General features: G+C 47.0%; 1 protein-coding gene across 2 annotated transcripts; it reads left to right on the forward strand.

Moving 5' to 3' along the window:
* Positions 1-2371: 2371 nt before the first annotated feature.
* Positions 2372-25511, forward strand: PLAT (plasminogen activator, tissue type). Of its 2 annotated transcripts, XM_008143876.3 has the most exons (14): positions 2372-2435; positions 14137-14232; positions 15077-15119; positions 15866-16003; positions 16699-16809; positions 17159-17333; positions 18078-18169; positions 19737-19911; positions 20450-20535; positions 21454-21649; positions 21740-21876; positions 22135-22275; positions 23148-23314; positions 24612-25511. In XM_008143876.3, the coding sequence occupies exons 2-14, from the start codon at positions 14158-14160 to the stop codon at positions 24768-24770; spliced, it is 1695 nt and encodes a 564-aa protein (XP_008142098.2). In that variant the 5' UTR covers positions 2372-2435; positions 14137-14157; the 3' UTR covers positions 24771-25511. The 2 variants fall into 2 exon arrangements, with proteins under 2 accessions (XP_008142098.2, XP_054575997.1); XM_054720022.1 differs by lacking the exon at positions 16699-16809.
* Positions 25512-25879: the final 368 nt, after the last annotated feature.

Here is a 25879-nt window from a genome sequence, read left to right on the forward strand (position 1 = left end):
TTTGCCAGGATGTGATTTCACCAAGATCTATTCTCATTCTCCCCCCCCCCCTCCACCACTGCAATCCTTTGACTAAAATCAAGGCTCCCATTGTGTTCCTATTAACCTCCCTCCATCCACCTCCTCCTTCTCAGGCTGATCCAGAATCCGAAGAGTCTGTGAAAGAAAAACCGATCTCACATTTCGTAGGAACACAGAGGCCCCAGCGTGGGTGCTAGGACCAGGGATCCTCTGGTGTGAGTCATTTGGGAGTCATTCAGCAAAGCTCAGGGGCACCTGCTGGTGACCTGCACACCCCGTTCTCTCAATCTCCTGCTCTCAGCCCACCCCTCTCTTTCTTAAGACCTCAGGTTAACTGACCACGTTTGTGTTTTAAGTGGTGGTTAAAAACCTAAGGGAATGAGTTTGGCAAGGTGGAGCTGTAGGTGACCTGACAGGTGGTGGGGAAGGATTCTTCCTATCCCTCTCCTTGATCAACCCCAGTGGTCACCGCCCAGGCCTTAGGAGCTATGCCCAGACTGCAGTCTCTGTGGTGATCGAAGGCCGTGGTCAGCAAACTGCAGCTTGCAAGCCACATGCGGCTCTTTGGCCCCTTAAGTGTGGCTCTTCCACAAAATACCACGGCCTGGGAGAGTCTATTTTGAAGAAGTGGCGTTAGAAGAAGTTTAAGTTTAAAAAATTTGGCTCTCCAAAGAAATTTCAATCGTCGTACTGTTGATATTTGGCTCTGTTGACTAATGAGTTTGCCGACCACTGATCTAAGGAGTTAAGTGTGATCGTTCAAGGTGCAAACCATCCTCTCCAGGAGTTCAAGTTAAAGTCTCATAACCACCACCACCACCACCCCTTCACTCCTGCGGAACCACAATGCCAGAGAAAGCCCCTACCCCTCCTCATGGCATACCATGTCACAGGAAAATAGACACATCTCTGTGGGCCAGGGCCGCCCTCCGCTGCAGCTTATCTGATGTCCTGTCTCCAATGCTCTGTAGCTAACGGGTCCCCTATTTCCCCTTTTCTAATAATGGCCATTGGCAGAACTACATCTTGATAAAAATATGGAAAAACAGTTTGACTTTGGTGACAGCTGCCTTATTTTCCAACCTCAAAATCAGCTCTCGTTGCTTAACAACTATGAGCACATTTAGAATCGGAATAGATGAAATCTGGCCTCTCCTAGAGTAGCTGCTTGTCCCACAGTGTCCTCTGCCATCCACTGTCCCTTCTCCTGGCATCCTTTCTCTTACTCCTCGCTCACAATGCCTTGTCTCAGCCAGACATCAACCAGTAATAACACGTGCCACTGACTGTGATGAGCCACTTATGTGATCGTAGGCACATTGTTTCTAATTCACACGTGACCTGCAGATGCGAAAGCTCAGCATAACTGAAAAACTCGCCTGAGCTCACGTCTCTCATGACTGGTAGAGCTGATTCAAGCCCAAGCCTTGCCCCACACTGCGCTGCTTTTATCAGTCATCTGTTAACAAGTCAAACAGGTTACCTGTTTCCAGGAGCATTTACACTTAAGGGCAAACTCCAGCACACGGAGCCGCTTCCATCAGTTTAAGGGATGGATGGATGGATGGATGGATGGATGGATGGATGGATGGATGGATGGGTGGCAGTGATAGAATTTCAGCTCAGCACTCCACCCCCTGCATTCCACTCAGGGAATGCTGCAGCTGAGATGACCTCAGTTATCACTGATTCACTTTACAGAGAAGCGAAATGATTTTCCTCATAATCACAGAACTGGGAGTGGCAGGGCAGGTGCCCGATGAAGCAGATTCTGGCTGGGGCACTTTCCACTGCAGGTGCCTGCCCTTAAATGCCCCCACCGCTACCCCAAACGCTCCAACCCTGGCATTTCCTCTGCCCAGAGGGCAGCTGGTCCACCTGGCCAGTCCCTCCAACCTCTTGTGTCCAGAGGGGCGGAGTTACTGCTGGAGATGCCAGAAGAACCCCTCGGCCTCCTCAGTGTGTATTTCTTTACTATTGTGAAGACCTCTTTTCGTGATAAAGGCTTAGAGCCTGCGGATCCTGAGGGTCCCTTTTACGTCATTGAGACTACGATTCTAAAAAAAAATAAAGATGACTCTTAAGGTCCTGTCCAACTCCCAAATTGTATTCGATGACATCAGGACTGTGAATAATCAGGCTGGCCCAAAGCCAGGATGGGCTACGCGGCTTCCATCCTGAACTTCCTCCCCCTCTTTATGAAAACAGGCCCGCCCTGTTTGACTCCCTCATGGCCCTGTCCACTGGGCATCCTCCTGCTGCAGAGAAGCCCGCCCACCCGGGGCCACCGACCCCACCCCCTGCCTTGACATTTAAAGGAGGCTGGAGCTGTGCAGAGATTGGCGTTGAGGTCCTGCTAGAGTCCGGGCCGACAAGAAAGCCTTTCCAGGAGGCAAGCAAGGCAAGGAGTGGAGGTAGGTTGAATTCTGTGCCTCGCTGTCCAGCGGCTCCTCTTCTCTCTCTTAAAAGTCTTTCTGGCAAACTAAGCCAATTCAAGGAATGCCTGAGTCAGGCACTGACTTTGTGCTCCAGGCAAAAAGAGGATTAGCTAGCGTCTGCACCCAAAGGAGATTTCTTATTGAATCTGCATTTAATTGGGATAGGCTGAAGTGTTTGGGGCAGGGAAAGAGAGAGAATAGGAGGGCTTATTTCTTGGGTAAGAAATCTCCGCTTGCAGAGTAAAGGGGAACGTGAAAAGAATTATACAGAAATGCTCTGAATAGGCAACAGGAGCAACTCATGACTAACAGGCAAGAAATGTAAAATCAAGCTGCCAGCGGGCCACTTGGGGTGGGGGCGGGGATGTCTGGCTAGGCAGCCTCCCTCAATGAGCCCACGGGGGAAACTGAGGCTGGGGACGGCTCGGAGAGGGACATTCCCAGGGCACGATTTGGTGGGAAGTGCTGGGAAAGAGGAGGAGGGGGCTTCCAGAGAAAGGCCTCTGAGCTCCCCTTTCCCCCGCTGGACCAGAGAAGCTCTGTTTTCTGGCTTTTTGCCCAGTGTGCAAATGTGAGGTCCTCTTTAAGGAGTTTTCAATTACAGAGAAAAAAAAATAACAGCAACGTCCTTTATTCCTAAAGCACTCTGCAGGAAGCCTATCAAGCCTCTAGATTTGCACTGTTATTATCTTTATTTTCTTAACCTCAGGGCAGGAGGGAGGGGAGGAGGGAGGGGAGGAGGGAGGCAGAGAGGAAAACATGCTGAGCTCCCAGGTAACTAATGATCTCAAGCGCAGAGCAGTGTGGTAAGGACCGAGCTGGAATAATGACGGTAGTCTCCTGCAGCCGGTTGATGACAGAAAAACGTTACATGTGTGTGTGTGTATTTACGAGCCCGTGGAGAAATTCTGCAAATACAGCTGTTAAGTGGAGTTCCCTCAAAAGGACTTCCTAGCAATTTCAGTCTGTAGGCAGGAAGACTCAGGCTGGGATCTGGACACTATCCTGTCCAGAATCAATATATGACGATCAGAGTGAGCTGCTGGGTGAGAGCCTCCTGTAAGAGCAGAGTCAGACTCCGGGCACTGGAGGGGATGCAGTCAATATTGAACTAGAAAGAGCTTCATCCCATCCATCCATTTATTTTACTTAAAATGCCCGAGACACCAGCCTCAAATCTCTGGGTCTAGGTACCCAAATGGCTCTGTCTCTGTCCAGACTCTCCAAGACCATCTCAGGAGACTTTGTGAAGCCTCGGGTCAGATTCTCCCAGTGTCTGTGCTATTCTCAGTTGCTTCATCACAGTCTGGCATATCAGCCACCAGGGAGTAGCTGAGGAACTGCAGTGATGCTGTTATTAGTTTGTGCTCATTGACGCAGGACTCTAGGACTTTTATTTCCTTGGGGCCTAACACGCTGATGAGCAGAGCTGTTGGTCAGTACATTTCAAACTATCATAACAGACAGTGCAGCCATAGCTTTGGTGGTGTGACGTAAAGTGACCAGGGCCATCTAAGGCTTTTGTAAATGAGTGATGGGAACCACAGAGGAAGTGGAGAAACTTACTGTCCAGATGAGGCCTGTTACTGATCTGCAACAGCAGTTTTTCTGGTCATGAGATTTATAGCAGCCTAAGGGGTCATTAGGAGAGGATCATCATTTGGAAGGAACAGTGCTGGCTTCACGGCTTCCAAAACTGCCAGGGCGGGTGGAGATTATTTTCGGTCAGATGGCTGCAGTGGCAACATGGTTCAGAGCAATGATAGTGGGCTTAGCTCCTGTCAAAATTCCAATTCCATATACTACTCTGAGATACCGAGTATCTGGTTGCAAGGAAAAAATTGGGGTGCTGATTATTTGGCATTGTGCATCTGCAGTCTCAGAATAAAATTTCCATTTCCTGTGATTTTTCAGCTCCATCCTGATAAGAGGGCTAGTATGAACAATGAGTGAGCAGAATACTCTGCATATGTATTCCTTCTTTGGGACATTGCTTTGCATGGAGAAAAATTCTGTTTATAGTTTCATCCTCGTCAACCAGCTCACAAAACCGTGTGATGGGTGTCAAATCAAATCAGATAAAAAAGTGAGAATGATTTAGACTCAGAGATAGAGCTAGAAAAAATCTTAGAGATCGTCCACCCTAGTCCAACCCCACATCCAGCCACATGGTTTTGTCTTAGTTGTCTACTTACATATAAGGACAACATGTTTTCTTAGTGATATTTTGTATATTTTATGTATACTCTCCTGCTGGGAAATAGACTTCTGTAGAAGAGGGTAAGAAAACAGATAAACCTCTTCATCACCTAAAAATTAAGACTTATGACAGAAGGTAACATGAACCAGGTACTGGGCACACAGTAGGCATTTCATAAATATTTTTTGAAGGGATAACTCAGGCAAGTTCTGATACTGATCATGATTACCCAGGAAATGCTAACCAGCTGTATGCATAGAACTAATACAGTTGAGTCTCCTTAGCAGCTGACAGCACTATCCATGCCAAAGGCCATGACCCAGAAAGCAACTCTTGGCCAACAGGCCCAGCTGAGGTGTGCAGGATGACTATGTGATGCTCCTGACCTGTACACCAGTGGCTTGGAGAGGTCTGTCTGGGAAATGACCTACAAGACCTGATTCCACTGGGGCCTCTGATCACTTCAATGTCAGGTTGAACCCAGATACTGGGAGACTTTTATATAAAGAGCCTTTTCTGTTTATTATGTAGCCACAAATATTCCATTAACTTACAACTAGGCATTAGGGAATCCAAACTGAACTCCTTCCCGCAAGGCCCCAACATCCTTAGACCTCTTGGGCCTTCCAAACCACCCTTCCTCCTAGGGACACCCTGGAAGGGAGACCCTGGGGTGTGTGAACTATATTCCTTTGCCCAGAGAAAGGTGTTTGCACTGAAGAGAAAGAGGCTCTGGTTGCTTCTGGCTATTGTTCTGGTCCCTAAGCAATGGGCCCATCTCTGCCAGTGGCTTGGAGAGGTCTGTTTAGGGATATACTCTGTCAAGAAACACCCTGCTTCATTGCCTGGCTCACTCCTACTTGTGTCCAATAAACAGCTTATATAGTACCCATTCCAGAAAGCTTACCCTGACCAGCCCCTGACCCCCTGCCTCAACAAAAGTGAGCTAGCCCCCCTCCTCCACAGTCCAGTAGGACCCCTTTTTCTTCTGCATACCTACCTTCCATCCCCTGCAACCCCCCTGCATATCACAGCACAGTGATCACACTCTTACTATGATTGTCTAGTTGTTACTTGTCTGTCCCCTTCCTAAACTATGAGTTTTTGAGGACAGAATATATGTGTCTTTATACCATGAGCCTGTGCCTAGTGCATGGTTGGTGCTCAATAAACGTTTGATGGTGAATACAGAGAGTGAGTAAGTCATCAGAGAGTGAGTAAGTCATCACCTACGAATTCAAGAAAGGAAGAAATTAGATGTGAGATCGAGATGGATGGGATGGGGATCTGATAGACACAGGGAGGATGGTACCCAAGGAGGTTCTCAAGCCCCTTTGTTAGGCATCTTTGCATGAGCAGTTTGATATCAGCTGAGTTTCCTGAAGGTGGGGACAGGGGTCTGGTTGGTGAAGCTGAACCCAGTAACCTACTATGAATAATCTAAAAGAGAACTTCTCTGCTGGCTATTCACATTTTGTCATGTTCACTAAAAAGAGAAACTTGTTTAATTTTGCTCATTGTGGCAAGAGCCAGTGTCTGCCACCTGGGCTTTTCTGTTTTTTTTTCTGGGAAGCTCCGGTTTCCTCATTTTTCGCACGTAACGTCTCTAGTTGTCAAACATTCGTGTGTTCTGCATCAGATGGGCCTTATCAATAGCGAGAGTCTAGCCTTCCAGCTGTCTTAGCCGCTAATTCCGGCTTCTCTCAACAATCACTCAGGCGTGTGTTGTGTAAATAGGCCTGGGAAAGGCAAATAAAAACACAGATTAAAGACAGGATAAAAAGCACCACCCCACATGCAGGAAATGATGGCTCCTGTTGATACTGATCTGTACACATAGATGAAGGGCATGCTTCTCTCCATTGTAAAGCATCTGGCTGCAGGTCATCGCAAGATGTGCAAATGTTCTAGGAAACAGAATTAACCCGTGAACACGATGAGGACCCCATAGAGCTTGGTGTCCCTTCTACCTTGGCAGCTTCTAGTTACTGTTCCAGAGAGAAGCTGTAAACTTAGGTGCTCCCACTTCTGAAGGACAGTAAGCACAGTTAAGCCTACTGTGCAACAGCCATTAGTAGGGGCTTTACCTGCTGCTGCTCTATGGCCGTAACAATGTGGCAAGGTGGGCATGACTAGCCCGGTAGGAAAACCAGGAAGCTCCACACAGTCCGTAAGTGGTCCGCGGAGTTTGAAGTTAAGACTCTAGAGGCTGTGCTCCTCTCATGCTGCTCCTCTCAAACAGCAACTTTGACCACATGAAAAGCATGACAACCCAGCCTCCGGGCACAGTAGGAGTAGTGCAAAGAGTGTTGGGTTTTGGATATTAGATCTGGGTATCCTGGGTTTGAGTCCCGACACCACCTCTAACATGGTGTGTCACCTAAGGGCCAAGTCCCTTATTCCTTTTGTGTTTTTAACAGCTTTTTAAAGATTTTTTTTTTTATTATTGATTTCAGAGATGAAGGGAGAGGGAGAGAGAGATAGAAACATCGATGATGAGAGAGAACCATTGATTGTCTGCCTCCTGCACGCCCCCTGCTGGGTATCGAGCCCGCAACCCGGGCATGTGCCCTGACCTGGAATCGAACCTGAGACCCTTCAGTCTGCAGGCTGGACTCTCTATCCACTGAGCCAAAACAGTTAGGACCCTTATTCCTTTTTGAAGTTCAGTTCTCTCATCCATAGAAACAAGATAATATTGCCTTAAATCAGGGGTAGGAATCGTCCAGCCCACAGGTCTTATAAGGCCTGTGAAATCATTTGGTCTGGCTTTGCTAAAGGATTAGGGGTGAGTTAATTAACTGGTTGACCAAATATAGCAGGCTAATTTTTTAAAATACATTTTTATTGATTTCAGAGTGGCAGGGAGAGGGAAAGAGAGATAGAAACACCAATGATAAGAGAGAATCATTGATTGGCTACCTCCTGCACGCCCCACACTGGGGATAGAGCCTGCAACCCGGACATGTGCCCTGACTGGGAATCAAACCGTGACCTCCTGGTTCATAGGTTAACACTCAACCACTAAGCCATGCCTGCTGGGCTAGCAGGCTAATTTTTAAGTTGATAATTTTGTATGGCCCTCGAATGATGTTATAAGTATCCAAATGGCCCTTGGCAGGAAAAAGGTTGCCCACCCCTGCCTTAAACAATTCAATGGATGTAAAAAGGTTTTCTGAACTATCTGGCAAGTAGTAGGTACTCAAGTACATGATGAGCAAGTGGCATTAATCCAGACATTTCTCAAAAATATACTCCAACATCACTTTCATGTGAGGCCAGTAAAATGCGGACAAATTTCGATAATGATACAATGAAAGCTTCTGATCACTTTGTTTGGTTCGTGTGTGTTGAAATCGGGAGGTTATCTGAAGAATTATCAAATTATTACGCATTTAATTACCATGCAGTGATGTTTGCTTTAGGGAGTGGAAGGAACAGGAGGAACTGCCCTCATTGCTTAACAGGAGGCTCTTTTAGATTAACATTAGATTGCACACTTTGTTTAGATCCAGATTTTGGGGTTAACATTTTATTGCACTGACTAATTGAATTCGCGTTTGCCAGCTGAACTTTGTTGTTTTTACAAGGATCTAAGTTCATTAGGAAAGGGTTTTGTTTTTGTTGTTGTTTTGTGTGTGTGTGTGTGTGTGTGTGTGTGTGTGTGTGTGTGTGTGTGTTTATGGTAGGAGAAGGCAGATGGACTTCTATTCTCCTAGACCCACAAACAACACTCCCTTGGTTCCCCCAAATCACTAGGATTACCTGGCAGAGGGTGGGATGTTGAGGAGATGACAATGCTCAGTATAGCTTTTTGTGAGTAGCCAGGTTAATATCCCCTGACTTAGACTCAGTTCCTTATGCCTATATTTTCAAGATGCTTTGGAGAGAATTCTACCCTGGTGATTGAATGGAGATGTGGCAGGATTCTGTTCTATTGACCTCATTGGAATGATCAAATTAAATAATAGACAGACTCTTCCTCTCTTATCTCCCAGTTATAAGGAGGTCTGTTTAAAAAGAGAGAAAAATAAGCTTTGGCACAAAGAAAATGACCTTTTTTAAAGGTTAAGAATTGCTTACATGATGGCAGTTTTTGAAACTGATTTCTATTCTGAGAGCATGGTCTCTATAAAATGCAGGACCTGTATAAATGGGACCAGAGCTACCAGGCTAATGGCTCCTGTCCCAGCCTCTGACTTTGGCTCAGACAATAGTGAGCTTTTGTGGGAGCTCACCCCCTTCTCCGAGGCCTGGTTCCTCCTCCCATCTCACCTCACCTCTTGTCCTTACTCTGGTGGCATGCCTTTGCTGTTCCAAGGACTTCTGACCACTTCTTTTCTAATTTGTTGGCATCCATTCTGGGCCATGGTGGTTAAAGGGAGAGGGGGGTGGAGAGAGGGTGTTTTTGGTTTTATAAGCATGAGTCATTTTAGGGTATTTGGTACTCTTACAGGCTGACTTTCTCTTACTCAGACTTTCAGAGAGAAACACAATTAATAACTCCAAAATTTTCTTTACCAAAGATTCAGATTGCAAACCTTGCATGCGGCATTAAATTCGATCAGAGTATCAATTTACTTTTGTCTTTCCCTTGCAATTTCCATCTTCCTCTACCTAGCTTGCGTGTCTGCCTTTTTCTTGTGGGCAAAAATGGGAGCTAAATCCTCCAGTTCTATAACAACTGGGACAATGGCGTGGTTTGTACCTAGGATTAGAGAACTTGACTGCGTGAGTGACTGCATTTGTACAGTTCCTTTATTGCCAATCACTTTATAGCAGGTGGTTGAGTGTTTAAGTAAAAGTACTTACACCCATTTGTAAGTGCTTTACAGTTTACACAGCATGTGTATACTCATTCTATCATTTGTTCTCACAACAGAAACCATACAATGTTAGCCCTGGAGGAAACCTTGAGAATCCAGCCCACTGCGTTTTGCATCCCTGGGAATAGGTTCTATGTCTCAAAATATAGATGCTTTGGAAGAACAGCATGCTGATTTTTATTCAGTCATTTTAACTTTATGTGAATGAGCGTGTCAGCTCCTTTATGGAGAGCAGATTTCTCTGGGGAAGATGAAGAAGGTAGGAGGACAATGGAGGGAAAAGGTAAAGCAAAGGGGTATAAAGGCACTCAGGACAACACTTCCTCTGCTGTCCCCCAGGTCCTTCCTCTAGCTGTCCTGCTGCCACTTCAGTGACTTCACCCAGTCCAGACTCAAACAATTATGAGCTCAGTGTTCATTTCCGCAGGGGTAACATGGGGGAATGCTGATGGATGAGCACCACCCATCCATCAGCATTCCCCCATGTTTCCCCTGCGGAAATGAACACAGAGTGTCTGGTTGGTGTGATCATTGATTTCTCAGACAGAGTGGCAACATCCTGGGCTTGAGGACTGTAACCAGACCACTGTTCCCGTTGTTCCCTAGAGCAGGCATCATTCACACTTGTTCAGAGGGACCAGTGACTGGCGCCACTCTGTCACTGCAGCCAGCAGGACCCAATAGGGCTCCCGGGCGGGAAGGTCAGAGGTGCTGTGGAAGCAGATGAAGTGTGGCTGCACATGCAGCGTGCAGGTGGTGTCCTGCCCAGGGGTGCCTGCCCTTGCATCCTTGAAATCCAGGCCATGCTTTATTTGCCGAGTCATGTGTCCTGTTCTTTCTATTTGCACGGAGTCCTTGTCAACTTGCCAAGCCCGAGTCTGCTGAGCTTCATCCACCAGAGAGGGTGCCTTTTACAAATCGGCAGAAATCAACTTTGTGTGCCAGGTTGAGCCTGCCAGGGTTGGAGCCTTGGGCCCTTGAGAATGGCAGGCTTTATGGCCATCCCATCACTCCTCTCATACAGTGATGCTTTTCTTTTTTAAAAATAGATTTTTATTGAGTTTAGAGAGGGAGAAGGAAAGAGAGATAGAAACATCAATGATGAGAGAAAATCATTGATTAGCTGCCTCCTGCACACCCCACACTAGGGATCGAGCCCACAACCCAGGCATATGCCCTAACCAGGAATGAACCATGACCTCCTGGTTCACAGGTCAACACTCAACTACTGAGCCACTCCTGCTGGGCTCATACAATGATTCTTTCAGTGATTCAGAGAGTCCAGTCTAACAAAAGTGAGAACCCTCATGGTTTTTCTTTGTCTTTTCTCTTCTTTCTTTCTTTCCCTTTCTCCCATCCTCCCTCCCTCCCATATTTCTTCCTCCTCCTTCCCTTCCTCCTTCCCTCCCTCCTTCTCTTCCTCCCTCCTTCCCTTCCTCCCATCCTCCCGTCCTCCCGTCCTTCCTTCCTTCCTTCCTTCCTTCCTTCCTTCCTTCCTTCCTTCCTTCCTTCCTTCCTTCCTTTCTTCCTTCCTTCCTTCCTTCCTTCCTTCCTTCCTTCCTTCCCCTTGCTTCCTTGCCTTTTTAGTTCTTTGATTCTGGGAAACCATCAAATATAGCAAAAGGAAGAGAACACATTTTTTAAAAAATCTTTTTTCAGTTATAAAGTGAGCCTCAGAAGGACTTCTTACACTTCCTCCTCCAATCTCACCTCCCACCCTGGCCTCGCCATGAGCATCTGGTACTGATCCCTTTGGTGGGAACCTGTGGTCCACTGAGGTGTGCTGGCATGGGTCCCAGGGGTCCTGAGTCTGCGTCCACGTCTCTGGTATTCACTTTCTTCTTTGTCCAGGCGCTGCCCAGACCTCTACACCCACCTCTTTTACGAGGGCAAAGCAAGGACACGTTTCCCTCCCTTTTCTCATTCTCCTTTGTCTTTAGACTGCGCTGTTTGTCTGCTGGCCGGGTGACTAATTTCTTTGTCATTCTCTTACCCCTTCAGCCTGCCCAGCTGCTCTCATTGCCTCTGACAGTGAGGATGGAGCAATCCCATTTGTTTGTGTGTGTGTGTGTGTGTGTGTGTGTGTGTGTGTGAAAGATTCATTTGCACTGGATCAGCTCAAGGCTCAGCAAGGCTAAAAGAGGCAGAGGAAGACAAGGACTGATAGAAGACAGACAGTCTCTAACTCTCCCAGGAGCCGAAGACAAAAATATGCTCCTCTCCCCCTTCTGCTGATTCTTTAGTTTCAAAAGGGTTTGACATGGTGCAGCTGTCGGAGTCTTTGCACCCAGCCCTAAGCCAGGCTCCTCCTTCCCCGGTTGGTCTCCCGCCCCCCCATTTGTCCAGGGAATGCAAACATGTTAATACTTCACTTCCCACTTTGCCATTTCCAACATCTAGAATTGTGTTCCACTTAGGAGGATGGTGAGTTCTTGAAATAAAACAGTAACTCGGCAAGTATCCAGAGAAAAGACTACACCAATCCCCTGGATTTGGGTGAATGAGAATATTGAAAAGACTGGTTGGTTTGGCATGCAAGTTAAGTTCCTTGTTCAGCTGGTGGCTCATTTATTCGTTCACTCATTATTTCATTCAGAATTTCTTCATGTCCCGAGAGTTTAGAGGTCTCCCTGTCCTCAAGGCTTGGCTAAGACAATAAAGGATGGGACCATCTACAAATATGTGAAAATAATTAAGGTTGGGAAGAAAGGGGGGAATACATTTCAGAAGATCTGTTTTTAAAGGTCATAAGTAATGAGATAAAATTAAGAAGGGAAATTTAAGAGGAATTTGGGGAAATTGTGAGAAAGGGGAAAATTAAGGACAGCTGAGAAAGAAAGTTCGGAGCAGTTCCCCGTGTTCAGAAGGCTTTCTGTGTGCTCCTGCTATAGATGGCCTACTTCTTTCTCCTGAAGCTGCCTAAAACCAGTGAATAGTAGTGAGCTTCCTCCTCTAAGAAAGGGGCCCCCAAAGGGCACCGCCCCACACCCCCGCCTGAGAGGGGGGCCTTGGGCATGCCAAATCGGAACAAAGGCCCAGATCCTGAGCTTCTTTCTGTTCCTTTCACAATGGGCAAGGGGAGGTGGGGGAGGGGTATGCTGGTTGGCAAGACTCCCTCTGAGCCCATGGCCTGGGTTTCCTGCTGAGTTCACTGTTGACCCGGCCCTCCTGCCCTCTCCCCAATTCCCCCAGCTCTGGTTTCACTCCCCTGCCTGTCACCAGCATCCTAGGAAGAATCGTTGGGGCATAAAGAGTCTCCCACCACCCCTCTCACCCTTGATTTTGTGAAGGGAGCCTGGGGCCATGTGAAGGGAATGACACTTCCAACAGGGGGAGTTCTATGCAAATAAACAAAGAAGGGACCAGAGCCAGAGCCAGGCCAGGATGAAAGTCCTGTGAGCCTCTAAGGGACAGGGCCCTGAAGATCCTTGGGATAGTGGGGGAGGGGTGGGACCAAAAGTTGTTGTGACTGGAGGGAAATGAGTCAAGGGAAGAAATTCCCTAATTTAATCCTTAAGGATGAAGGAGCGAGTGGGCCTGCCAGACCACAAAATAACATCCCGACCAACTAACCTACTTCAAGCTGCTGAGAGCAAGAGCATGGAGAGGCACATGAAAGCCGGGAATTGGGGGTCCAGGAAGATCTGAGCTTCATGACTAAAACCAGATGCCTCTGCTCCTTTCTACACATCTGTACTTTGTCAGGCCTGTCTGTAAAGAAAGAGACCGACATTCCGATGGAGCGGTGGGGAGGGGGGGGCTGGCCCGGAGGAGCCTCCTCTTGGTTGGACAAAGAGGCCTGGAAGTCATGAGTGGAAGAGCTGAGGCAATCTGAGGTAGGCTGGCTCTGTGATGTGCCAGCAATAAACCCCTATGGTTTCCTCTAAAAAGTCAGGAAGAGGACATCACTGTGGCTCTGTCTAGTCAACCCCAGGGCAAGAATTCACTTCAAGGGAAACCACGCCAGCTCACCACCGTCCCCGGGCTGCCAAGAAGTGCCAGAGAAGGTCTCACCCTTCAGCCCACAGAAATCTCTGGACAAAATCATCTTCCAGCAATCCGTGTCCATCCATGGATGAATGGATAAGCAAACTGCGGTCTATGTAGACAAATATTATTCAGCTTAAAAAGGAAGGAATTTCTGACACATGCTTCGACATGGATGAACCTTGAGGACATTATGCTCAGTGAAATAAGCCAGACACAAAAGGACAAATATTGTATGATTCTAATTATATAGGTACCCAGTGTAGTCAAAGTCATAGAATGGTGGTTGCTAGGGGAATGGGGAGTTATTGTTTAAATGGGCACAGAGTGTGTTTGGAAAGATGAAGCTTTGGAAACAGACAGCTGTTGATGACTGCACAACAATGTGAATGTGCTTAATGCCACCAAACGGCACTAAAAAATGCTTAAGACCGTAAGTTTGGTGTCTTGTGTATTTTACCACTATATATAAAACACACACACACACACACACACACACACACACACACACACACATACATCTTCCGGACACTTGTCAGGGCATTTCCTGCGGAGGAAACTGATTCTGGGGCTCCCGGCCATAATAAAGTTGCAGGTTCTTGACCTTTGTTGCACTCCTTGACCTCTCACATCACACGATTAAGCTTTACCCCCATTCTTCCAGAATCCAAGGGACACTGAAGAAATGATGACTACAATGAAGAGAGAGCTGTTGTGCGTACTGCTGCTTTGTGGAGCAGTCTTCACTCTGCCCGGGCAGGTGGGTGTGCAGTTCAGGTCCCTTAGGGCTGTGGTCCCTCCAGGGGCTCCTCAGTGGAGAGGCAAAGGGACAGAGGGCCAGAGGAGCTGCTGAACACACACGTACATAATCCCCTCTGTATAGGATGCTTGGGATTCAGGCTTACAGCAGCAGACCCTAGGCACTTATTGTGACTTGAGGGAACAGTTTTTAATTCTACTCCTCTACCTCTGAACACCTTCTTTGGAGCTATTTTTTGTTAATTAATCCATAAAATACTTACAAAAGTATGCAAGTGCTGCAAGCCCTCCTGCTGCTTACTATCTCATTGGAACGGAAACTGTACAAGACACATGCTCTCTGAAAATGTCCAGCAGCAAAGGATGTCATAGAAGGCCAACTGAGCAATACCTGAGCAGCAGCCTTTCCAAGAGAGTCAGAGATGGCTACATAAGGAGATGGGGACTACAGCTCCACTGTTCAATATGGTAGCCACTAACTTCTTGTGATTATTTCAATTTAAACTTAATTAAATAAAATACAGGGTTCAGTTCAGTCACACTAGCCATATTTCAAGCGCTCAGTTGCCACATGGATTAGTGGCTATATATTGGACAGCACAGGTATTAAACATTTCCATCATTCAGAAAGTTCTTTTAGATGGCGCTAGTCTAGAAGGGGAGGAAGAATTAGACCAAAAGGCAGGAAATGGACTTTCTCCATGGGGCCAGTTACCCTGAGGGGGAATCTCTGGGCAGGTGGCATCTGATTGGCAGGTTGATAGGTGGTCTTTTGGATTGGCTACCTTTATTCTTAAGACACCCAGCATGTACTGATCCTTTCTCCACCCTTGGTTTCTCTGTAGGAAATCCACAGGCGATTCAGAAGAGGAGCCAGATCATCCAGAGGTAAGATGAAGCTGAGGTGGAAAGGGGCTGATGAAGGTAGGAGGCAGGGTTAGGGCTCAGGGTGATTCAGGCTCTGTCAGGGGGTCTATCTTCTATCCCCCACCTGATAACTTAAACTATGTGTGAAGGTGAAATTGTACAGGGCAATTCTGCAAAGATGCCTGTGTGGTCCCCCCCATCACTCACTCACATGCACCCAGGTAGCTGAGGGGAGCGAGCCGGGATCTGAGAAGACAGGGACAGGTGTGTCCTCAAGGAGCCAGCTGTCAGTCAGGGAGTCACAAAGCTGGGGGAGCCTGCAACTCAATGGCCCTAAGTCCTTCAAAAATACTAATGGAAGTAGCATGTTTTCTACACAGATCAAAATGCCAATTTTCTTTGTTTGGGGCCAGAAATGCATCATTTCAGTGTGGTAATACTCCTGTGGATCAAAAACTCTGGTAGGCAATTATATACATGTGTATAGTTTTGATGAATTAAAATGAAAAAAAAAATAGAGTTTACCTAAAACATGTATTTTAATAGATAAATTCCTTCAAAATAAGGGTCCATCAGAGAAAAAACAATAAAAGGAGTCTTTGGAGAAAAAAAATATTAGGTACTTGTTGTCTTCCAGTGGAGAGCAAGAAAGGAATACAGGATGGATTATCTAGAGAGTGAGGTAGGAATGTTCTCAGGAAGACTGGAGGTGGACCATCTGTTTTGGTGAGTCGTGCCCTAAGAGGCCAGCCTGTCTTTCGTTACAGTGACCTGCAGAGATGAAAAAACCCAGATGATATATCGGCAGCATGAGTCTTGGCTGCGTCCCATGCTCAGAAGCAACCGTGTAGAATACTGCTGGTGCAACAGCGGCCGGTCGCAGTGCCACTCTGTGCCCGTGAAAAGTACGTATGAACCTAACAGGTTTGGCTCAGTGGATGGAGCATTGGCCTGTGGACTGAAGGGTCCCAGGTTCGATTCCGGTCAAGGGCATGTACCTTGGTTGCGGGCACATCTCCAATAGGGGGTGTGCAGGAGGCAGCTGATCGATGTTTCTCTCTCTCATCGATGTTTCTAACTCTCTATCCCTCTCCCTTCCTCTCTGTAAAAATCAAAAAAAAAAAAAATAATATATATATATATATATATATTTATTATATATATATATATTTTATTGATTTTTTTTTATTATTTTTTTTTTTAAAAAGTACGTATGGACTTCAAGCCCAGGCTTCGAGCTTCAGCATCCAGGCTCATAGCCCAAACCCTGTCTTTATTGGTTCCCGACATGTTCAAATCTTTAAACAGAGATTCTGGGCATGATCTGCCTTAGGCAAATGTGAAGGTGCTGAGCAAAAAGGAGCAAAGCTGTGTGACCTCAGGCAAATACCTTCACTTGCCAAGTCTCAGTTTCTTTTTCTGTAAAATGGGGAGAACAATAGTACATACTTCATGGTTTTCTGTGAGAATGAAATGAGTTAATGTCGTAAACTGCTTAGAATAGTGCCTGACCTGTAGGCAGCACTCTTAATATTTTAACTCATATTATTCTCGGAGCTACTTTGCAAGGAATTAGGGGTTTCTTGTTTCTGCTTGACAGGTTGCACCGAACCGAGATGCTTCAATGGGGGGACATGTCGGCAGGCTCTATATTTCTCAGATTTTGTCTGTCAGTGCCCTGAAGGATTTAGTGGGAAACTCTGTGAAATAGGTGAGTAGTGGGTGGGCGGGTGTGAGAGAGGGACTGAAATCCCAATTGCCAAATCTACGCAGAAGGGAAATCTACCCTGGTGACAGAGGCGAGGAGGGGAGAGGGGACAGGAAGGGTCATCCCAGGGTTGGTTAGAAAACCAAAGTGCTGGGCCCACTTTGGAGTCTGGCTCTGCCACCAGTCAGCTGGGTGAGCTAGACACCCACTCCCCTCCTGCGCTCCAGTAGCTTCAGCAGCCAGCCTGCCTCATTGGTTTGGGGTGATGGCAGCAGCAGCAGTGAGACCCCTTTGAGAAACTAAATGAGAGGGGGTTCACCTGTGAGATGTTGTGTTTCCTGCTTTCAATCAGATGCCAGAGCTACCTGCTACAAGGACCTAGGTGTCACCTACAGGGGCACGTGGAGCACCGCGAAAAGTGGGGCCGAGTGCATCAACTGGAACAGCAGCCTGCTGGCCCGGAAGTCCTACAACGGACGGAGGCCAGATGCCAGCAAGCTGGGCCTCGGGAACCACAATTACTGCAGGTGAGAGGGCTGTCTTCCCTACTGAGCAGTTTTTTCTCTGGTGAGACGCTGCTACCATTGGGGACATACACTGAGTGGCCAGATTATTATGATCTCTGAACGCATAATAATCTGGCCACTCGGTGTATATATATATTAGAGGCCCAGTGCATGAATTCGTGCATGGGTGGGGTCCGGCCAGCCTGGCCAGGGGGAGGGGACATGGGCGGTTGGCTGGCCTGCCTGCTGGTCAAACTCCTGGTCGAGGGGACAATCTGCATATTAGCCTTTTATTCAATAGGATATACACTGAGTGGCCAGATTATTATGCGTTCAGAGATCATAATAACCTGGCCACTCAGTGTATATATTGGAGACAGAATTTCTTTTCAACTTTTGCTCTTAAGGCCCTCAGCTCATTAGATGAGGCCCACCCACGTTATCAAAAATAATCTTAAAGCCAACTGATTGTGGATATTAACCACAGCTACAAAATCCCTTCCCAACAACACCAGCCACATTAACACAAAAAACTAACCATCACGGTCCACCCCTTATCAACTTGGCACACACCCACATCTCCTTAAGCCACACTTGATCTCCAAATGAAGACAATTACTAAGTCATAGTCCCACCTGACATGATACAGCTATCCTGTGCACAACCAAAGCCCACTCTTTCCCCAGAAGAGGATGCAAAGTCCTTGGGCCTGAGAGGGAAGCTCCACTTTTAATGCCCCCTGGCTTTCTCTGGCTGATTTTTCAGAAACCCAGACAAAGACTCAAAACCTTGGTGCTATGTCTTCAAGGCAGGGAAGTACGTCCCGGAGTTCTGCAGCACACCCGTCTGCTCCCAGGGTAAGTGCAGCCACCCCACCTTCCCTGTGGGGTCCTGGGGAAAAGAGTTTGGAGGACAGGTTGACGGCCCTTCTACAACCGGGAAACGAAGGAGCAGGCTGCGAGTTCACCGTTTGGGCTGCAGAAGGAAGAAAGTCATGAGACTTAGGTCCTCACCCAGACTTGGCCTCTAGCTCTTGTTGACCTTGAGCTGATTTCTTAACACCTCTGACCCTCAGTTTCCTCATCTACAGAGAAGGTGGGGCTGCATCAGTGGTTGCCAGTTCTTTTGAGAATGAATGGGGATTCTCCCTCTTTTTATTGCTGGGCCTATTTCTCAATATCTCTCTCTCTCTCTCTCTCTCTCTCTCTCTCTCTCTATATATCTATATATATATATATATATATATATATATATACATGTATGTATATATGTATATATATATATATAAAAGTATATATATATGTATTTTTATATATATATAAAAGTATATATATATGTATACTTTTTTTTAATGTGACAAAATTTCCCAAATTTAAAAAAATACTAAGTTACAAAAGGTAATATGAATTCAGCGGTGCTTTCACAAATAATTGTTACTTATCACACAATAGCATGAAAAACCTGTTTTAAAGTTCTAAATATACAATACAAAATAACGTGCATTCAGTCTACAACTAATGCTGACACACATGTGAATTTGAGGACTCTTTACAGTAATGCTAAAGCATCTGCCCCACCTCCCAGGATCTGGTCTAAATTGGGACTCCCTGGTCTAGATGATCTGAAAGATCCCTTCCAGTTATTTATTATGCTAGTATATTTTGTGAGTTTCAAATGGGGAGAAAAGAGGGTCAAGTGGGACAAGTAGATGAAAATAGGCAGCACTCTCTTTCCTTCCCAAGCCCAGCAAATCCTCCAGAGCACTTGCCGGCAAAAATCTGAGAAATCAGGGCCTGCTGACATGTCCCTCTATTGAACTACCTTAGTTCACTGTCAAATATAAACAAGGAAACCCGTAATTACTTTCAAAGCAGCTCCAGAAATAATCACCACTAATTAAACTCAGCACCCTTCCTGCTGAACCTGAATATACCCTCAGAAGCTCTTTCAACACAGCAATCTAGGAAGCCATCTCCAGGTGATGGACACACCAACAGCAAGCCATTTGCCATCTCTGTGTGAAAAGGCTTGAAGAAGCCCTGGTGGGTGTGGCTCAGTTAGTACTCCTACTAACTGAAAGATCATGGGTTCGATTCCTGGTCAGGACACATATCTAGGTGGCAGGTTCAATCCCCATCCCCAGTCAGGGTACAGGTGGGAGGTAACCGATCTCTCTCTCTCTCTCTCTCTCCCCTACCCCACTCTCTAAAAATCAATGAAAATATCCTCGGGTGAGGATGAAAGAAAAGGGCTTGAGGAAAAGAAAAAGGGGAGGTGAGATGCTATCACACCCTTCTCACAGCAGGCTGGCTGCCTTCGATTCTCCAGGCCAGCAGCTACATTGCAGGCCCTGTTGCAAACTCCAACCTGCCCGTTTTAGCAGTCAATGGGTTTTGTTTCAGTTTGAGATTTCCTCTGTTTCAGAAAAAAATGGGGACTGCTACGTTGGAAAAGGATTAGCATACCGTGGCACCCACAGCCTCACCGTGTCTGGTACTTCCTGCCTCCAGTGGGATTCCATGGTCCTGATAGGCAAGATCAACACAGCGTGGAAGACCGACGCCCAGACGCTGGGCCTGGGCAAACACAATTACTGCCGGTATGTATGTAGCACACGGTCCCAGGGGCTCAGGTCTGTGCAGAGGACAAGATTGGGGCTGTGGGATGGGAGAAGAGTTGATGCCTAAAGTTATATGAAAGACCCAGTGAGTGGGAAGAAACCATGGCTATTATCTAGTCCAACCTATTCATTTGCTAGAATAACACCTATTATGAAAAGCAAAGTCCACCAGTTTTTCAACCCAAATCCCAAGTTCAAGGTCCTTTCCCATCGCCATTTAGTCCTCATCTGGTCCTCTCACACCTGGCACTGTTATTCCAATGAATTGAAAGAGTTTTCTTCACAGCACAACTCCCAGTCCCTCCCAACGACCCTGGGAGGTGTGCATGTCATGTTGCTGACGTTAACGTTGTTTTCTTATGGTGGGGCCTGTGACAGAGCTGAGTCCAGAACTCAGGATCCTCCTTCCCAGCTCAGTGTTTTTGCCATTGGTTCACTGAGCCCCCTTCCCCGCTTCCATGGCTTGAGATGTGATTGAAAATGTGATCTAAAACCTTGAACTCCCTTTATCATCTAGGAATCCAGACAGGGATACCAAGCCTTGGTGCCACGTGCTGAAGGACCGCAAGTTGACGTGGGAGTACTGTGACATTCCCCAGTGCTGTAAGGGCCGGCCCGTGGCCACCTCTCTTTGCCCAGCCCCACTGCCCTGTCCCTCTTGACCATTTCCTCTGCCACGCCCTTGCCTGTGTCTTCACAGCTGTCTGGTTCAGACTGTGTGGCTGTCAGATTTTCAGGAAGGTCAGGCCTTGCTGGGGAGGGAGCTTCCATGACTAAAGCAAGGATGCGGGGGTGGGGGTGGGGGGGGAGACACTCTTGGACAGATATCCACTTCCTGTGCCCGGGAAGTTGTCTGAGAATAGATTATTATTACTCAGTTCTTGTGAACACAGATTAGCTACAGTGTTCCTCAAGAAACAGAGTCTAACTGGGCAGGTAAGACACAATCAGTTAACTCACAAGCAAGGTTGTGTGGAGTGAGTCCCCGGTGAGTGGTGTCAGTAAGCTTTCTTAGAACCCTGTGGGCTTGAGGGTCTTAAATCAGCTTCGTGAGGATGTAGGATTTTACCTGGGCCTTGGAGGATGGGTGAGGCTGAGTAGATGGAAAAGAAATGGGGCAAACATTCCCTAGGAGGAAGTTGCAATGCTTCGTTATTTCTTAAACCAGGAAGTGGCTGCAGAAAGAAAACTAGAGGCAACGAAGCATAGCAGAAAGATCCCCAGTTATGGGTTTTGACAGATCTGGGTTCTAATCCAGATGCCTTGGGCAAAAATCTTTCAGCCCCTGGAGTTCAGTGTTCTGAGGGTCACAGATGGTGTATGTACTGTGTTGGCACGTACCATGTACTCAACAAATGAATGCTGGGTTTTTATCACCAGGGAGACTTATTACCCCTCTGTGCCAACCTGTAGAGCCAGTAGAAACTCAAGGGTCCCAATAGAAGAAATCAAGATGGGTGCTCAGGACTTCACCTCCGGACCACAGACCTCATCTCCCTTCTCTGTCCTCTTCTCACCCAGCCACCTGTGGCCTGAGACAGTACAAGCGGCCTCAGTTTCGCATTAAAGGAGGGCTCTTCTCGGACATCACCTCCCACCCGTGGCAGGCTGCCATCTTCGTCCAGAACAAGAGGTCGCCAGGAGAGAGGTTCTTGTGCGGGGGAATCCTGATCAGCTCCTGCTGGGTCCTGTCCGCGGCCCACTGCTTTCTGGAGAGGTAGGGACTCAGCAGGCCCAGCAGCTTCTCCTGCTCTCCTGAGAGGAAGCCTCACGCAGGAAGAACGTCCTAAGGCTGTTTCTCCGTCAGGTACCCTCCCCACCACCTCAAGGTGGTCCTGGGCAGAACATACCGGGTGGAACCTGGAGTGGAAGAGCAGAAATTTGAAGTCGAAAAATACATCGTTCATAAGGAATTCGATGAAGACACTTACAACAATGACATTGGTAAGATGTCATTGTTCTCCCTGCTCCAGTTCCAACTCCAGACCGCAACACACACACACACACACACACACACACACACACATGCACACGTGCACACAGGTGCACTCGCACCCCTCCTTCCAAACCCTCGCACTCTCCTTCACCTTCCTCCCCTGAAATCAGAAGCAGGTCTATGGGACTGTATTAAGGGTATGGATCTTGGACTACAGTCCCATAGACCTGCACATAGGGTTTTCTCTTCCTCGCTCTCCCTCCCAGCACTGCTGCAGCTGAAATCGGATTCGCCCCAGTGTGCCCAGGAGACTGGCTCCGTCCGCACCGTCTGTCTCCCGGAAGCCGACCTGCAGCTGCCCGACTGGACGGAGTGTGAGCTTTCTGGCTACGGCAAGCACGAGGCGTGTAAGTGGAAGGAAGTCGCAGCCCATCCTGTCTGTCTGCAGGACAGCAGGGGCTGCAGTCACTGACCAGACAGGTCACGAGAAAGAGGTCACGAGAGTGGCGCCAGCCCCGGGCAGGCACTGATGCTGTGTCAGTGTGGGCAAGCTCCCTGTGTGTTGAGGACCCATCGTGGGCCTTCCCTACCTCACAGGGTCACTGAATAGGTCTGAATAGCACCATTGCTTGGAAGAACTTAAGATTTCAAGAAGGTTCTCACAAGAGTGCAGACAGTCATTAAGGGTCTGGATCTTGGACTACAGTCCCATAGACCTGAGTTCAAATCCTGGCTCTGCTCCTCGCTAGCAGTGTGACTCTTGCTTGGATTCATAAGTTACAATGCTCCAAGCCTCAGTTTCCTCGCTGGTGAGATGGGGACAGACGTAGCTACCTCCTTAGTTATGATGATTAAATGAGATATTAGGTTAAACCAGTGGTTCTCACCTGGGGTGATGTTGCCCCCCAGGAGACATCTGGCAATGTCTGATGGCATTTTTGATTATCGCAATTCAGGATGGAGGTCTATCCTGGCAGTTAGTGGGGAGAAGCCAGGGGTGCTGCCAACCATCTCCATGCACAGGACAGCCCCTCACGAAAATGGTCTCCAGGTCTATATGGCAATAGTGCTGCTGTTGAGAAACTCTGGATAAAACTCCATAAAATCACTGTTTTTATAGGGCAGAACAGTAGCATATTGGCCATTTCCCAGGACTCAACCTAATGTGTGTAAAAGCTGGATACATCTTAGCAATTATTAGAAAAGTTGGCTTTCTCCTTCCAAAAGGTTGACAACTTTCCCTAAAACCATAAGACGCTTTCCCTTCTCTCTTTTTCAGCTTCTCCTTTCTACTCTGAGCGGCTGAAGGAAGCGCATGTCAGGCTGTATCCCTCCCACCGCTGCACGTCTCAGCATTTACTTAACAAAACCGTCACGAGCAATATGCTGTGTGCTGGAGACACGCGCAGTGGAGGGAACCAAGCAAACCTGCATGATGCCTGCCAGGTAAACATGAGCGTCTCTCCATACTCCGAGCCCACCCCAGGGTAAAAGTGACCCATGGCCAACAGGTTCTGAACCATGGAAAAATCCTCCAGCCAGCACGGGGTGATTTCATCTTAGTGAGGCGCTGGGGACTCTACATGAGGGCCTCGGAGAATGAAGCAACCGGAGAAAGATCAAAGTTACCCAAACATAAGAAATCTGAGCTATAGGAAATTTCCCCAGTGTCTGCACAGGAAACTCCACCTAGTACAGGGTTTCCTGTAAACCCCAAGCAACTAATTGGCCATTGGAGTGATGGATAAAGCAACACAAATTAAGAAGTCCTTGACTTATGTAGGTGCTGGAGGATCGTAGTCTGCTTTGTAGCAGGGGAAGGAGGCATGGCAACCACTGGTTAGTAGGATAGAGATGATCTGTGAGAAGCGAGGTTTAAAAACTCACTCAGTCCAATAACCTGGGAAAGGAAACCACGTCAGGCTCTCTGTGTTGGCATCCTTACTGGAGTCAGCACTTCTGTTTTGTGATAACAAGACACTGGCCCATGGGACACAGACCAGCCTGTGTATTAGGACCTAAACAGAGCCAAGGATCTGTTATTGATGACACGTGTTCATGCCTGCAGTGTGTCAGGCTGACCACTGAGAGGCAGGCGTGAGAGGGGTGCCAAGAGAAGGAAGGCCAGGCTCTTGCCTGGAAGACTCGGTGGACTCTTTGTGAACTCCTTGTTCCTAGACAGCCTTTGGTCTCTTTTTGAAAAGTTTCTTCTGAAATCTCCACGGTACCACCTCGCTCAACACTCACATAAAGGTTGTCTGCAAAGTGAAACCAGGATTATTTGCAAGCTTCAAGTTAAAAACCAAAACCAAAAATCATTTTGATTCAGCAAGGCCACAGCAGCGAACAATTACCAAGAGTTTTGTTGAATCTCATACATTGTTCTCAGAGCTTTTCAAGCTTTCTCTTCCAATCAATTCCCAGAACAATCTCATCAAGTAGGTAGTATTACCTCTCTTATACTGATAAGGATACCGAAGCACCGTTAGCCCAAGGCCACACAACGAACGGTGTGGCGTTAAAACCAAGGCTGAGGCCTGAAATGTCTGAGCAATTATCTCAGAAACTTACTTTACAATATAGATACCAGCCTAATCCTCTTAGAGGCTCAAGATCCTTGAGATAAAAGTTTTCCTCTGTGAACTAAGGACGATGAAGAGTACAATAGTAACACCACAAATATTAACCCTAACTTCCACCCAAAGCAGATTTTGCAAACAACTAACCTGTTCTCCTTTTGCAGGGTGACTCAGGAGGGCCCTTGGTGTGCATGAAGGACAACCACATGACTTTGGTTGGCATCATCAGTTGGGGTCTTGGCTGCGGGCAGAAAGATGTTCCAGGTGTATACACCAAGGTTACTAATTACCTAAATTGGATTCAAGACAACATGCGCCCATAACTAAGAACACCCAGTTCCCTGACGTCATGGCAGACCTCACCTTCCTCCACTTCAGAAGACACACCAAGACGGCGCCTCCTTACACGGACTTCTCCTCGAGCCATCACACAGTACCCGTGGGGGGAGAACCAGCAGAAGAGGGGAGAGGATATATTTTCATAGGTACTTCCCTCTTCGGAAGTCCTCCGGGGTTAAGGTCTGATATCAGAATGTATTCTGTGAGATGAAAAGACAGATGAATGCCAACCCCTCCCAGACCACCACCATCCAGGGCAAATAGGTAGAACAAAAGCCTAACCACTAATGTATCCATGCCAACAGCTTTGGAAGTGGGACCACAGAGAAAAAAGCATGTCTTTGTAATAAAACTCAACAAGATCCTTCAGGAAAGAAGTATTGCATTAGAAACCGAATGTCTATTTATAGTGACAAGGAAGCCCAGCAGAGGCCTGGGCCTCCTAAGGAATGGGCTAGCTGGCCAGGTCACGTTCTTCAAACGTGATCCTTTAAATCAAGTATTTGGCTACCCCCTTTCTCCACTCTACAGCTCTTAGAGGGAATCCCTTTTGTGTACAGTGTAAATGTTTTTTTTCTTTATAATAGAAGAATTGTACCATTTTAATAACTGATCATCTAGGCTATAGCATATTTATGTCAGTTCATTGTAGTGTTTACTTTCTGTTGCCACAATTTTGTATTATACTATACTGAAATAATAAATTAAAATTTATTTTTCACATATTTCCCCAGAGTGGAATAGTTGTTATATACACAGTATCGCACAGCTGATTTGTTCATGTTCATTTTTTTAAATCATGTGCAATATTTTCTTTCATTCACTCAACAAATACAGAATACTTGCTGTATACAAGGTAATGTGCTAGGGGCTGTGGATAGTAAAAAGGGGACAAATAAACTATTTAGACAAATAACAAGGTAGAACAGAGATGGACCACAAGATGGCAGAGAGACGCTTTTCCTGGAATTCAGTTGCAGGAGGGATTAGGGAATCTTAAAGAAAAAAATAGAATTAGGTAGGGCTTTCAAAAAATGGGCAAGATTTGGACGGGTAGAGAGGTGTGGGAAAGACTTTCCTGAAGCAAGGAATA

Source organism: Eptesicus fuscus, chromosome 8, assembly GCF_027574615.1.
Source record: "Eptesicus fuscus isolate TK198812 chromosome 8, DD_ASM_mEF_20220401, whole genome shotgun sequence".
Taxonomy (NCBI): domain Eukaryota; kingdom Metazoa; phylum Chordata; class Mammalia; order Chiroptera; family Vespertilionidae; genus Eptesicus; species Eptesicus fuscus.

Bases quoted from the DNA above. Each gene is read 5' to 3' on its own strand.
- PLAT (XM_008143876.3), top strand. From the start codon at position 14,158: ATGATGACTACAATGAAGAGAGAGCTGTTGTGCGTACTGCTGCTTTGT. The intron at 14,233-15,076 runs GTGGGTGTGCAG...GTTTCTCTGTAG, and splicing joins TCTTCACTCTGCCCGGGCAG to GAAATCCACAGGCGATTCAG. The intron at 17,334-18,077 runs GTGAGAGGGCTG...CTGATTTTTCAG, and splicing joins GGGAACCACAATTACTGCAG to AAACCCAGACAAAGACTCAA.